This window comes from Corvus cornix, chromosome 13 (assembly GCF_000738735.6).
Source record: "Corvus cornix cornix isolate S_Up_H32 chromosome 13, ASM73873v5, whole genome shotgun sequence".
Classification (NCBI taxonomy): Eukaryota; Metazoa; Chordata; class Aves; order Passeriformes; family Corvidae; genus Corvus; species Corvus cornix.
In genome coordinates this window covers 14,964,516-14,978,417 of record NC_046343.1, presented here as the reverse complement: position 1 = coordinate 14,978,417, position 13,902 = coordinate 14,964,516, and the positions used below count along the sequence as shown (strand labels likewise).

Sequence of the window (13,902 nt, the reverse complement as noted above, 5' to 3'; positions counted from 1 at the left end):
GCACGGCTGCTGCTGGAACAAGGTTGTGCTGTCAGATTTCCTCTGGGCTTGTGCCTGTCTTTCAACCTGTCCCCTGCTAATATGGCCTGAGCTTATCAGCATCGCCAGCCCAGCCTGGCTGCAGTGATGGGCGAGATAAGAACCTTCCACATGAGAAGGGAGCAGGGCATCAAGGAGGACACAGAGTTGTGTCCCACAAGGATGGGTTTGAAGAGCCCTCGGGGACTGCAGTGGCTTTGCTGCTCACACAGCTGCTGCTGGCTGTTCCCGTGTTGCTGAGCTCAGCCCTGCATTTCCTTTGCATCTCAGCAGGTGCCCACAGCCAGCATTTGCTCTGTGCCCTTGGGAACGCTGCTCAGGTGACCAGGACCCATGTTCTGCCCACACCCCAGGGCCAGACCCCCGCTCTGCTCCCCGCACCCAGGGTGTCTCCGACCAGGAGCAGGAGGTCCCTCACCTGCTGTCTTCCCTCTCCAGTCAGTCCAGCACCAGGCACTTGGCACATCCCGGAGGCCTTGGCAAAGATTCCTGATACCTCTGCAAACCAGCTGGCTCTTTGCAGTGGCCTTTGCTGTCCCAACCCTCCCTTCACAGCCCTTTCATCTGCCGTTTTCGCACAGATGCAGTACCCAGAGATTAGGCTGCAGATTAAGGTTTTACTGCATCCTGAAATGGGTTCCAGTTCCCAGCCCCAGCAGGACCAACATGCAGCCAAATCTCCCCTGAAAGCTTGTGGGGCTGGAGCTGGGGAGAGATCTCCCACCATGTTCTCCCACATGCAGGAAAGGTGCATATATAGCCCAGGTGAGGCACCTGGAATTCTGTGTTCAGTTCTGGGCCCCTCACAAGAAAGACATCGAGGGGCTGGAGTGTGTCCAGAGAAGAATGGAGCTGGGGAAAGGTCTGGAGCACAAGATGAGGAACAGCTAAGGGAGCTGAGGGGAGGCTTAGCCTGGGGAGAAGGAGGCTCAGGCGGGACTGTCTCCCGCTCTACAACTCCTTGACAGCCAGGTGGGGCTCTGCTCCCGGGGAACAAGGGACAACAATGGAGGAAATGGCCTCAAACTGCTCCAGGGAAGGTTCAGTTTGGACATCAGAAAGAATTTATTCACAGAAATCATTGTCAGGCATTGGAATGGGCTGTGCAGGGCAGTCACTGTCCCCTGGAAATGTTAAAAAACGCATGGATGTGGCACCTGGGGACACGGGTTAGTGGTGGCCTTGGCAGTGCTGGGTTAATGGTTGGATTCGATGACCTTAGAGGGCTTTTCCAGCCTTAGTGATTCCAGGGTTCCATGATTCTAAAAGGAGCTGGGCAGCCAAGGGCAGGAGCAGGGCTGTTGTCGCAGCTCCAGCCTGCACCCGCCCAGCCCTTTCCATCGGCATCTCCCCATCCCGGGTGAGCCTGCTCTGCCACCAACACTTCCCCTCAGGCTGGAAGTTCCCCTGGAAGTCCTGCACATGCTCCCTGTGCCTGCAGACGCTGCCCCATGAGTCAGGCCATGTGGGCTGGCTGTGTTTGTCCCAGCACACACAGGCACACTTGTGGGGATTTCCAAAGCCCCATCCAACACCACAGCGTATCACAGAATCATGGAATATCCTGGGTTGGAAGGGACCCACAAGGATCATCCAGTCCAACTCCTGGCCCTGCCAAGACACCCCAACAATCCCACCCTGTCCCTGAGAACATCATCCAAGTGCTCCTGGAGCTCTGGCAGCCTTAGAGCCAGTCAGTGTCCCACCATCCTCTGAGGGAAAAACCTTTTCCTATCCCACATGGGGCAGACTGCACATTGTGCCCAAGATTTAGGATACTGCAGCTGGTCCCAGAGGAAAGTGCTTTATATGACACAAATCAAAGCAGATAAAAACCCAATACACCCACAGAAGAATATATGAGCTTGTACATAAGAAAAAAAATGGGAAGCGTGTCACAAGGCTGTGGGCTGAGTCAGCTGCTCCAGTAACTTTGGTATACAGGAGGTTTGTCTGGGAGCTGGGGGTCGCTGCCATGGACGGCATGTGCTCCAAAGAGGAAGGGGGTTGGGGAAGGGTGACTGGAGCCCCGAGGGGCGGTGAGGGCTGTGCTAGAAGCCGTCAGTGCGCAGTGGCTGTGGCAGGTCTGACACGCTGATCTGGAGGTTGAGCTCTGCTGAGTCCAGGGCCATGGACGGGGTGTGCAGGTGGTTCCCCTCAAGCATGGTGATCTCCTCGCGATGCTCCTGCTGCAAGTGCCACATGATCTCTCTGGACAAGAAGCAGGTCTCTGCTTCTTCTGGCTCTGGAACAGAAGAAAGACAAAACCTACCTTCACTGGTTGTCCTGAGGCAGAGCTCTGGGCAGGGAGCAAATTCTCTGTGAGATGCCCCAAAATATGCAGAATTTCCTGCACAGTCAAAATACAGCTTTTACTTTCCACTTTCAGCACAGCAGAGGGAAACAATTCAAACACAAAGTGCGGGGAGGAGTGTAAAATTACAGGCACTATGTGCTGGATTCCCAGTAGTGCTTGTGCTGGGAAGTGCCTCACTGGATGGAAATGCTCCTCCCCATCAGGGAGAGTGCTGAGTTTCCTCTGAAAAAACCAACATTCATTACAGCAAGATGCTGATTTCATCTGGCGGAGGTGAGGAGATGGGAGTGAAAAGATGATGGGAATGAGGGAAATCCTCGCTCCCTCCCATCCCCTGTCAGCAGGAATGGCACCGAGCCAGCACACACTCATCCCACTGCTGGGGAGGGCTTGACAGCCCCAGCAACTTCTTCCAGGAACATCAACAGCAAGGGGAGCTGCTGCTTCCCCTGGATGCCTGCTGTTATACTTAATTCTTGCAGTAGACAGCTTGTCTCAAGTCCCCTTGGGGACTTCAGCTGGGACAACCAGTGCTGCCACCACCTTCCCTGCTCCTCAGACCCACAGCAAGAAGTCCTTGGAATCATGGAATCATGGAATACCCTGAATTGGAAGAGATCCACAAGGATCACCCAGTCCAGCTCCTGGCCCTGCACAGACACTGTGTCTGAGAGCGTTGTCCAAATGCTCCTGGAGCTCTGGCAGCCCTGGGGCTGGGACCATTCCCTGGGGAGCCTGGTCAGTGCCTGAGCACCCTCTGGGGAAGAGCCTTTTCCTGATATCCAGACTAAATCCCCCTGGCACAGCTCCAGCTGTTCCTTTGGGTCCTGCCCTGGTCCCAGGGAGCAGAGATTGGAGCTGCCCCTTGGGAGGAGCTGCAGCCTCCAGTGAGGTCTGACCTCAGTCTCCTCTGCTCCAGCTGGACAGGCTGAGTGCCCTCAGATGCTTCTTGTGTGGCCCCTCTGGGCCCTTCACCATCCCTGGGTCCCTCCTTCGGACACTTTCTAACAGCTGTAGATCTTTCTCATATTGTGGTGCCCGAATTGCCCCAGGACTGGAGGTGAGGCTGCCTGGCCCAGAGCAGAGTGAGACAATCCCCTCCCTCACCCAGCTGGTGATGCCATGCTCAGTGATGTTCCTATTTCACGTGGGAAGGCAGCCCCTCTGTTCCTCCCATGGTAGCAGGGGCCACTGTGGTCCCCTGACTGGGGGCATCAGCTGTGCTCTGTACAGACCCTGATCTGAGGTCATTCAGGGCTAGAAGAGCACAGCCACTGTCCTGGGCACTCCAACCCCTTCCCCCTCACTCACCCTCATAGGCAATGAGCCGGTAGGCATCTGCACACTCCTTGGAGCCTTTCAGGATCTCCTCCAAGGTCCTGTAGAAGAGCTTGGCCTGCTCCAGGCGCTCCTCCCGGCTGAAGGCAGCACACTCATCCTGGGACATGGCGTAGAGGGACTGCAGCGGGGTGGCATATTCCACAGCACAGTACCAGAGCTGCAGGGATGGAAGGAAAAGATGTGGGGACAGGAGGACTGGGCAAAGGGCTGCTGGGGGACCCTGGCACTGGGCAGAGCACTCAGAACCTCTCAGCGGCTCCTTGGCCTCCCTTGCACTGGTGCTGTGTGCTGGAACACTGGGACAGGGACACTGGCTCTGGCCCCAGTGTCCCCCTGCCTCGTGCAGAGCAGGGAAAGAGCAGCTGGCCTGACAGGTACAAGTGTCCCCTGTGCCAGGTGGGCTCAGGGAGCAGCACTTCCCCATGGGGTCCAGCCACTGACTTTGTCAGTGCTCCCAAGAGCAGCCTGGAGGGCGATTTTCCCCATGGAATTTTCCCCATCTCCCCTAGGGAGACACTCCTGCCCTGTGACCACACCTTCTTGGTGGCTTTCTGCTATACAAAGGACAGTGGAGGGGCAGCACCAATCTTTGCTCTCTGTGACCAGGGACAGGACCCAAGGGAAGGGCTGGAGCTGTGTCAGGGCAGGGTTAGGTTGGATATCAGGGAAAGGTTCTTCCCCCAGAGGGTGCTCAGGCACTGACCAGGCTCCCCAGGGAATGGTCCCAGCCCCAAGGCTGCCAGAGCTCCAGGAGCGCTTGCACACTGCTCCCAGGCACAGGGTGGGATTGTTGGGGTGTCTGTGGAGGGCCAGGAGTTGGACTTGATAATCTTTGTGGGTCCCTTCCAACCCAGCATATTTTGTGATTCCATTATTCTAAGTCTGAGCATCCTAACAGAGTGCTGGAGGGCAGAGAACAACACAAACATTGGAAAGGTGGAGGCACAGCTGGAAGGAGGCTGAGCAAAGAAACAAGGAGAAATCTGATAAAGCCATAAACAAGCCAAGGAGGGGCAGGGTTACCAGTAAGTCTTACACTGGGTAAACTGGAAAGTTTAAAGGAGTGAATTAGAAGGAAGAGGGACATGATCCCAAGTAAATGCAGAGAAGCAGGAAGTTCCCAGCCTTGGCAGGCAGTTACTGCCGTGCCCTGGGGCAGGTGCTGGTGCTGGGCCCTGCATCACTTGCCACTTGTGAGGGCCTGGGCAGGAAGCTGAGGGGCAGATATTACTGGAAGGCCAGGTCCAGGCTCAGAGCTGCTGGAGCTCCTGGGGAGCAGAGTGACTCAGCAGGAGCCTGGCAGAGGGAACACAGCATCCGTGCGTGCAGCGCAGCGGGAAGAACCCGCGGCCGACTGTGCTTCCCCCTGAGCAGGGCCAGGAGAGGCTCGGGGTCCCTGCAGGCAGGGCTTTAGGAACAGCAGCTCAGAGCTCAGCCACTGCCAAAGGGCAAATCAGGGAACCCAGGTGAGGAGCAGAGCAATGCCTCCATCCACAGCACCAGGGTGTTCCCTCCTCCAAGGGATAGGGACAGGGCCAGTCTGCCGGGAGATGTGGAAGGAGATGAACGCAATATCAGATGGAGAGATTTAGGGCTCACCAGCCTGGAAAAGGGGTGACTGGGGGAAAGGGGGGAGTCAAATAGTGATTCACACAGACATCTTCAAGCACCTGTTCACAACACAAGGAAACATTCGTTCTCTGGGAAGTGATGCTCTGTAGCCCACATCTGCTTTTTTCTGCTCAGTTTTCTACTCTTTTCTGGACTTAAATCAGCTCCAGGAGGGGTTAAACAAGCCCATCATCCCTGCAGCTGAGCCTGGGGGTAGTCAGCCAGCAGGAAGGGGTACTGGAACAGGACTTCTCCATCTTGTGGAAGCCTGGTGAAAGCTGGGAGTGTCTAATAGGAGAGGGGACAGTCTCCTGTCCTTACAGCCACTGCTGGGGCCAGCAAGACTTTGGGGATGATGTTGCTGCTCTCAGCCAGCATACCTGGTTTTCTTCATCCCTGATTGCATAGAGGCTGTGTTTGTACACCCTCTTTTTGGTGCCAGCTCGGGCTAGGGTGGTTTCAGTGAGGTCTGTCACATACTGGATATTGCTGTCAGCTTTCTCCAGGTCATCATAGACATCACAGCTCAGAGGGATCAAGATGTGGAGCTTCCAGGTCTTCCTGCACGCCAGGAGGTTGGGATTGGCTCTGCAGAATTCCTCCATGGACTTTTTCATCCCTGGTGGAAGAGAGCATCGGGCAGAGGTGCCTGGTGTGAGTACAGCTGCATTCTGCCTTGCTTCCCATTTCCCTGCTAACACTGTAAAAGTGGGAGGATTGTTATTAGGAGCTATTTCTATCTGTAGGCGTGAGAATGCAGGGAAACAGCTACGTACGTGGCAGGACTATTTTTAGGTACCCAACGTAATAGGACCAGGCAAGCCCATGAGCGACGTTCTGCTTGGACCTCTCGGACATCTCAGACATCTCCACTGCTGAGAGCTTCTGTGGAGGGAAGGACAGACAGCCCAGGTGATGACACCACCCACCTGGGCCCTTCTGCAACAGTCAGTTCTCCACAGGGATTGGAGAACTCCAAAGAGATCTGGAGAGTGAACAACCCCACCATTCCCTTCCACCACCATGCAGGGCAGCAGGGCAGAGCCCCTGACAGCCCCCACAGATGGGGGAACTGGGGGCTGGAGTGAGCCAGGCATTTCCCTGGCTGCACCCTCCACTGGGATTGTGTGTCCCAGTGCAACTTGTGCATCTGCCCTGTGCTTCCAGCATGGGAGAAGAGACATCCCAGTGCCTGATGGTGGGATTCCCAGTGGTCTCTGCCAGCTCTGTGTGTGCATTTAGGTGGAGATGGGTGTCCAGTCCCACAGGCACCTGACAGAAGCACCTTCTGCAGCCTGTGTGACCCTTCCAGCCCCGCTGGGGCACAGCAGAGCCCTCTCAATGCTGCAGTGGCACCTGGGGCTTGGCTCTGCCCCCACACCACACTGATAATTGAGAACACACAGGCTCTGCTTTCCCCTCAAGCACCAGCTCGACTGACTGATTTAAAATACCCCTGTTTTTCATGTCAGGGGGCCGTACCATCCCCTGGAGTGGTTGTGCTCATTAGGAGGCAGCCTGGCCCTCCTACCCACACTCCTGGCAGCACAGGGCCAGGGAGATCAGCCCTGCAGGGCTGAGCTGAGAGTGCTCTTCCCGCCAGGCTCACTCTGGGTGGGCTGGACGTGCAGAGGCCATGCAGAGCTGGCTACGTGCCCCCATGGCTGCTCAGGGATGCCGGGCTCCCTGGGCAGCTGGCCAGGCTGAAGGTGTGGGAGCCTTACGTGGAGCCCCAGCGCAAGGACGAGGAGCTGGCACAGACTGGCCAAGATGAGGTGGAGGCAGAGTGGCTGCCCATCACCGAGGAGAGCCACGTAGGCTGAGCCACAGATGAGCAGCATGGGCCCGTGCCAGCGCGGGGGGAAGCAGCTGCTCAGGGCTTTCCAGAAGCTGCCGTGGTGCCTGGATGGGAGAGGGAGACAGGAGTCAGGCTGGTGGCCACCCACCCTCTGCAGCCCACAGGGCACTGGCCAGGGCTGCTCCCACCTCCTGGCCAGTGCCACCTTCCAGAGCACTACAGAGCCCTGTGGGACCCTGCCCAGCACACCCCAGTGCCCCCAGCCAGGAGAGGGCTTGGGTCCCTTGCAGCACCCGTGGGACTCAGAGGGAGCAGATGGAATGTCACCCTGGACAGCAAAGAGAGCCCCCTGCCCTCCAGCACCGGGTGGTGGGAAAAGGCTGGGGGCCAAGATCTGTTCCCCAGGGAAAGGGCACACTGGGGAGTTACCACAGAGAGGAGACATCCATGGACATATGGGGGAGCTGGGCAGGTGGGAGTGGGGGAGAGGGTGGGAGAGGGAGCAAGAGATGAGAAGGACAGGAGGGTGATGGACGGCAGCGTGTGCTGCCGGGCACAGCACAGCATTGCCACAGAGGGCACATGTGAGCACAGCGACCAGCAGCAAACCCCACCACACCCCGAGGGTGCAACGCCCTTGTCCCCAGGGTGGTCCCAGGAGAGCCGCAGACAGCCAGCCCCGCCGGCTCACCTGGAGTGGAGGTGGAAGATCTCCTCGGCCAGGTAGCAGATGCCCTTGAGCAGCGCCCCGATCTGCAGGGTGGCGAAGTGGAAGATGAGGCTGCGGGCGGTGGGCACGAGGGACTCCCCGGCGAGGAGCAGAGCCCCGGCGCACAGCGCCAGCAGCACGCACACAGCGCGCTGCGCCCGCCCGCCGCGGGCCTCGGGGATCAGCGGGGCACGGCGCTGCCTCGGCTCCCGGGGCATCTGCGATGGAGATGGGGGGTCAGCAGCAGCTCGTTCCCAGCACCCACAGCAGCACTGTGGGAGCGGATAATAGCAGATCAGGGGGATGCGTGCGCCCAGCACTCACTGAGCATCCCAAAGCACACAACCCTTTGAGGAGGCTCCCCTGCGCTTCCCCTTCGGGGCTGTCCCCTGTGCCCAAATGGGCTCGGCAAGACAGAGCCTGGCTGGCCACCCCGCTCCTAAATGGATGCCAGCCCGCCCTGCTCCGCAGCCACAGGGCTGTCACTGCTCTGGCCGCACTCACCGGAGCAGTTTCCAGCTGCCAGCCCCAGGTTTCCCCCGCTGTGGTTCCCGGGCTCTGTGCTGCCGCCTGGGCAGCTGGGGCTCCTTCCGGAGGCTGCTGCAGACACGCACCCGGAGCCTCGGCGACGTACGGGCTGGTAGACCTGCACATCTCCCAACACCCAGGAAAGTGAAAATGAAAGGAGCTCTGGCAGCAGCAGGCAGCCTGTAGAGCGCCAGAGCTCTCCCACACAGGGCATCCATGAGTATGCCACACAGGGCATCTCAGCCCACAGGAAATCCAGGCACTGGTGACTGTGCCAGGTTTCGATATCCATGAGCTTGCACGTCCTGGAAAGCCCCAAATCTGCCAGGACATGGTCTGAGTGGAACTGGAATGAGGAAGGAAACCAGACTTTATTGAGATTTTATCTGTCAAGGGCAGTAGATTAAAAGGTGGCATTGATTCAGCTCAGCAGGTTGCCAGGGGCAGAACAGACTCAAATCCATCTAGCAGAGGGTGACTCACAGTGCCCTGACTGCCCCCACCCCACACACTTCCAGGAGATGCCAGGTTGGGGAGCAGTGCCCAGGGGTGCTGGCAACACAGCAGGGGCTTCCTGCAGCCAGGCTCTTGGTGACCAGTGATGCCCTCGAGATTTCCAGTTCCTTGTTCCAAGCAGTGGTGAGGTATTCCCATCCTGGAGGAAGATGGATTCGGGAAGATGGATTAGAAGATGGATTAGCCCCTAGGAGCAGGTGGGATGCACTCAAGGATGCTGAGGGAGATGCCCTGGCAAGGTTCCTCTCTGATCTCTTTGGAATGTTGTAGCTATCAGGAGGTTCCTGGTGAGTGGGAGAAGCAAATCTCACACCCAGCTTTGAGGAGGTGAACTACAGCCTGCTCAATGTCAGCTCTGACCCTGGGAGCATGATGGAGCAAATCCTCCCAGCAATCCCTGCCAAACACCTGAAGGGTGAGACAGGAGCAGCCATGAGGGATTTCACATCACACCTGATGGACCTGGCTACCCAGAATGGCAAGAAAACCGGCTGTGGGGATGTGGGGAGAACCTTCACTTCAGCAAAGCCCTCAGCATGGTCACCCATGGCCTCTGGGGTGCCAAACTAGGTAGATACAGGCTGGGAAAGGGGGTGACTGTCCAGAACATGCTCAAAGTCCCATTGCTTTCTGTCCAGGAATGCCCCTGGGTTCCAGGAGACCCTGATAGTCCCCACAGACCCACATTGCCAGGGTCTCTGCAGGCTGTCGCAGGCTTACAGCACAAGGATCTTGATTCAGACATGCCCATGGTTCACATTTAATTAAAATCATAGAATTAAAGAATCATTTAGGTTGGAAAAGACCCTTGAGACCATCAAGTCCAACCATTCCCCCAGCACTGCCAAGTCCACCTTTAACCCATGTCCCCAAGTCTTTTAAATCCCTCCAGGGATGGGGACTCCACTACTGCCCTAGGCAGCCTGTGCCAATGCTTGACAGCCCTTTCGGGTGAAGAAATTTTCCCTAATATCTGGCATAAACCTCCTCTAGTGCTGGCTTGAGGCCATTTCTCCTTGTCCTGTCCCTGTTGCCTGGGAGCATAGCCCATTCCCAACCTGGCTGCACCCTCCTGTCAGGGAGTTGTGGAGAGAGAAAATCCCCCCAGAGTCTCCTTTTCTTCAGGCTGAGCCCCCCAAGCTCCCTCAGCTGCTCCTCATCAGACTTGTGCTCTGCTGCCTTCTACGGACACAACTCAAGTTGTGTGGAGTGGGAGGAAGGGCCTGGCAGGGAGCTGCTTGTTTTGGTGGTACCTCAGAAACCCCAGCAAACCATCTGGCTGCTGTTCCCTGCCCCGGGAGGGCCGGTGGATACAGCCAACATGATGTTTGCTTCGTCAACACAAAGGCTGGCTAAAACATCAAGTGAATCACTTCCTCCTCCAGCGCTGGGATAAAGCTTGTCCCCTTCCAGTCGGGCTTCACTGACCTGCCCTGGTTGGCTCTTTGGTGTGGTGGGGGGGTTGCCTGTCTCCCCAGCCACCTTCTTGCAGGTCCCCAAGCAGCTGGTGGCTCTCCTGCCCACAGAGCCTGGCCTCTTGCTTTCGGTTCTACCCTCAGCACACCAACACCTGCGGTATTTCTGTCTCACTTCTGTTCGGAGCAGAGCTGTAGTACCTGGTCCGAGAAGTGAGTCTAAACTCCAGGAATGAGGTTTTATAGAATTTTGGAGTCATGGAATAGTTTGGGTGGGAATGGTCCTTAGAGCTCACCTCCTTCCCAACACTTGCCATGGGGCAGGAACACCTTTCTCTATCCCAGCTTGCTCCAAGCCCCATCCAACCTGGCCTTGGACACCTCCAGGGGTGGGGCAGCCACAGCTTCAGTCTGTGCAACCTGTGCCGGGGTCTCACCATCTTCACAGGGAGGGATTCCTTCCTAATATCCCATCTAACCCTGTCCCGTGGCAGTGGGAAGCCATTCCCCCTTGTGCTGTTCACTCCAGGCCCTTGTCCAAAGTCCTTTTCCAGCTGTCTTGGAGTCCCTTTAGGCACTCTAAGGTCTCCCCTGAGCCATCTCTTCTCCAGGCTGAACACCCCCATCTCTCTCAGCCTCTCTCCAAAGCAGAGGGGCTCCAGCCCTCAGAACATCTCTGTGGCCGCCTGTGGACACCTGCAACATCTGAGTTTGCCTGGGAATGGAGAGCCCAGTGTTGCCCAGTGCCACCCAGTGCTTCTGCACAGCCAACAAGAAGTGGCAGGACTGAAACTGCCACCTTTGTCCTCCCTGGCCTTCCTCTGGCCAACAATTTGCTTTTCCAGATCGTGTCTTGATTGACATTCCCTCTGCCCCTATTTGCTGTTATTCCCTCAAGCAGAGGGAACAAGAAGTCACACACGATGCTGGAGGATTTTAGATGCATAGAAAACCCCAGCAAGGCACCTCCCTGGACCAGCACCGCAGCACCTCCAACCGGGCTGGTGCTCACACCTGTGTGAGGCTGAGTTGGGCACAGAAGCTGACTCTGTACAGCAACCTACAAACACTGCAGCCCTTGCTGAGATCAGGAGAACCACAGAGTCATGGAATAAACTGGGTTGGAAGGGACCCACAGGGATCATCCAGTCCAGCTCCTGTCCCTGCACACACACCTCAACAATCCCACCCTGTGCCTGGGAGCAGTGTGCAAGGGCTCCTGGAGCTCTGGCAGCCTTGGGGCTGGGACCATTCCCTGGGGAGCCTGGTCAGTGCCTGAGCACCCTCTGGGGGAAGAACCTTTCCGTGATATCCAACCTAAATCCCCCTGACACAGCTCCAGCCCTTCCCTGGGCCCTGTCCCTGGTCCCAGGGAGCAGAGATCGGAGCTGCCCCTTGGGAGGAGCTGCAGCCCCTGGGTGGGTCTGACCTCAGTCTCCTCTGCTCCAGCTGGACAGGCTGAGTGCCCTCAGATGCTTCTTGTGTGGCCCCTCTGGGCCTTTCTCCATTCTCGTTTCCCTCCTCTGGACACTCTCTAACAGCTTTAGATCTTTCTCACATTGTGGTGCCCAGACCTGCTCCCAGAGAGAGGATGGAGACATGTGGCATGTCCCCTGCCAAAAGCCAGGCCAGGAACATGGCGATTTCCCTGGCAGCCCCTGGGTGAAGGGCTGTGAGCAGGAAGCAGCAGCGTGACAGAGCTGGCTCTGCTGCAGGATGGGCACAGCAGCAGCACTTCCTTCCTTTAATCCCCTTTTTTCCCATTGCCCTGCCAAAGCCTGCTGGCTTTACCCAGAGGGCAGGCTTCCCAGTGACAGCTTTCACCAGGGATACCTGCAGGGATGGGGTTCCAGTGCCAGGCTGGTGTCAAAAGTGGCTTTGGTCCCTTGACTAAAGTGCTGCAGTCGGTGTTTTTAGTGCTGCAGTTGCACCAGCAGTGTCCCTCAGAGGTCCCGTGTGACAGGGCTGCTTTATTGCCACAAAATAGCAAAAATAAAGTGCTCTGCAATATTCTGTGTGGCCTTGAGCTGTGAGAACCAGGCCAGACTCTCTGGTGCAGTGAGGAGCCACCGAGTGCTGGGGGAGATCTGGTGGCAGCAGAGACCTGCTTCCTGAAGCTCCTAAGCACACATCATCTCTCACTCGCTGAGCCAAGCACTTTCACAGAATCTCAGAATCATGGAATATCCTGAGTTGGAAGAGACCCACAAAGATTATTGAGTCCAACTCCTGGCCCTGCACAGGACAGCCCAAGGAATCCCACCCTGTGCCTGAGAGCGTTGTCCAAATGCTCCTTGGACAACCTTCTTCTCCAAGCATTTAGCTGTGGGACAAGGGAGGTGGCAGTCAAAGGAGCCAGGGAGCTGTCCTGGCCCAAGGATTTGGGAGTCTCTCTCTTGGCCTCCAGATTCTGCAGGGCCCTGACCTTAGCTCACAAAGCCCACGTGGAGATGTGATGCCTTTCCAGGGATGTGCTCAGCTTGGGAGATCCCTTGCCCCACCCTGACCCCAGCCTGCACCCCTCAGCAATGAGTTTAAAATCCTGGTGGCAGAATGGAGCACCCCTCCATCCCTGCATCGTGGGGCTGCTCCGAGTGCTGCACGCCCCTCACCCACTGGGGTCCTGCCTTCCTTTGGAGCACCAGAACTTTCTGCCTAAGAGAGTTTGAATTTAATAGATGTCAGTGGATCAGTCCGTGATTTCTGCAGTCTGTCAGCAGCCAGCACCTGCAGTGTCCTGTGGCACTGAGTCCCCAGTTACATGTTGGGTGGAAAAACCATTTTTGCTCATTTTGGAGCTGTCACAGGCTGGCATTGGAACAAGATGAGCTTCCAGGTCCCTTCCAACCCAAACCATTCCATAATTCCATGACTGGGGTGGTACTGCTGGGCAGAGCACCTTTGGGGCAGGAGCTGCTCCTGGTACTTTTTTCGGGGAGTTTATTTTTCTTTGAAGCTTGTCCACCAGTGTGTGCCCAACACGGGAGGTTTTTGCTCTTCCAGTTGTGTCTTCCCTCCTTTAGAGTGACTTTTTCCACCTTCTAACAAAGGTCTCCTAAGTTATCAAAGCCTGGAATAAATAGATTTAGCCAGTTCGGCTGGGAAGTTTGTATTCCTTTAAATTCTTGTGCCTTTCCCTAAGCCCTTCAAGAGTTTCTTTCCCTAATACAGCGCTGCAACTTGACCCTGTGGAGCAGAGCCGATCAGAGGGAGATGGTGAAAGAAAGGCACATGGAGACTGGAGTCATCTGAGGACAAGGCAGCACTCAGAGAACTCCTCCAGCGATGCTCTGATGTTTGGGAGATGTTGGCATGGGATGGTGTTGGCAGGTGCAGACAGCAGATCACTCAGTACCTCCCTTAGGAACAGGAGCTCAGGGCACAGCAGAGTCCCTGGGATGGGGGATGGCCACACCCACAGGCTCTGCAGGAGCTGCTCTGACCCTGGGAGACAGAAAGGGAGGAAGCTGCAGGTGGAAGCTCCTCAAATGCTGTGAGGGGGTGCGTGAAAAGCCGTGGCTGCCCCATCCCTGGAAGTGTCCAAGGCCAGGCTGGACAGGGCTTGGAGCAACGTGGGATAGTGGAAGGTGTCCCTGCCCAGGATAGGGGGTGGAACTGGATGAGCTTT

The 13,902-nt window shown here is 56.9% G+C and overlaps 1 protein-coding gene across 3 annotated transcripts; it reads right to left on the bottom strand.

Annotated features, from left to right (window-relative positions):
* Window positions 1–1,822: 1,822 nt before the first annotated feature.
* STING1 (stimulator of interferon response cGAMP interactor 1) lies at window positions 1,823–8,647 on the bottom strand. 3 transcript variants are annotated; one of them, XM_039559944.1, is made up of 7 exons: window positions 8,320–8,647; window positions 7,798–7,859; window positions 7,033–7,210; window positions 6,085–6,193; window positions 5,689–5,927; window positions 3,668–3,854; window positions 1,823–2,284 (listed from the first exon to the last, which is right to left on the bottom strand). In XM_039559944.1, exons 1-7 carry the CDS (start codon window positions 8,467–8,469, stop codon window positions 2,091–2,093), a joined length of 1,119 nt encoding a protein of 372 aa, XP_039415878.1. In that variant the 5' UTR covers window positions 8,470–8,647; the 3' UTR covers window positions 1,823–2,090. The 3 variants fall into 3 exon arrangements, with proteins under 3 accessions (XP_039415878.1, XP_039415876.1, XP_039415877.1); XM_039559942.1 differs by having other exon boundaries at window positions 7,798–8,087; window positions 8,320–8,646; XM_039559943.1 differs by having other exon boundaries at window positions 7,798–8,033; window positions 8,320–8,645.
* Window positions 8,648–13,902: the final 5,255 nt, after the last annotated feature.

What these genes read in the sequence shown, in the direction of transcription:
- STING1 (XM_039559942.1), bottom strand. Translation starts at nt 8,469, where the DNA reads ATGTGCAGGTCTACCAGCCCGTACGTCGCCGAGGCTCCGGGTGCGTGT. An exon ending in GGCAGCTGGAAACTGCTCCG is followed by an intron (nt 8,088 to 8,319) that starts GTGAGTGCGGCC and finishes CCGCTCCCACAG; the next exon opens with TGCTGCTGTGGGTGCTGGGA. An exon ending in TCCTTGCGCTGGGGCTCCAC is followed by an intron (nt 6,194 to 7,032) that starts GTAAGGCTCCCA and finishes TTCCCTCCACAG; the next exon opens with AAGCTCTCAGCAGTGGAGAT.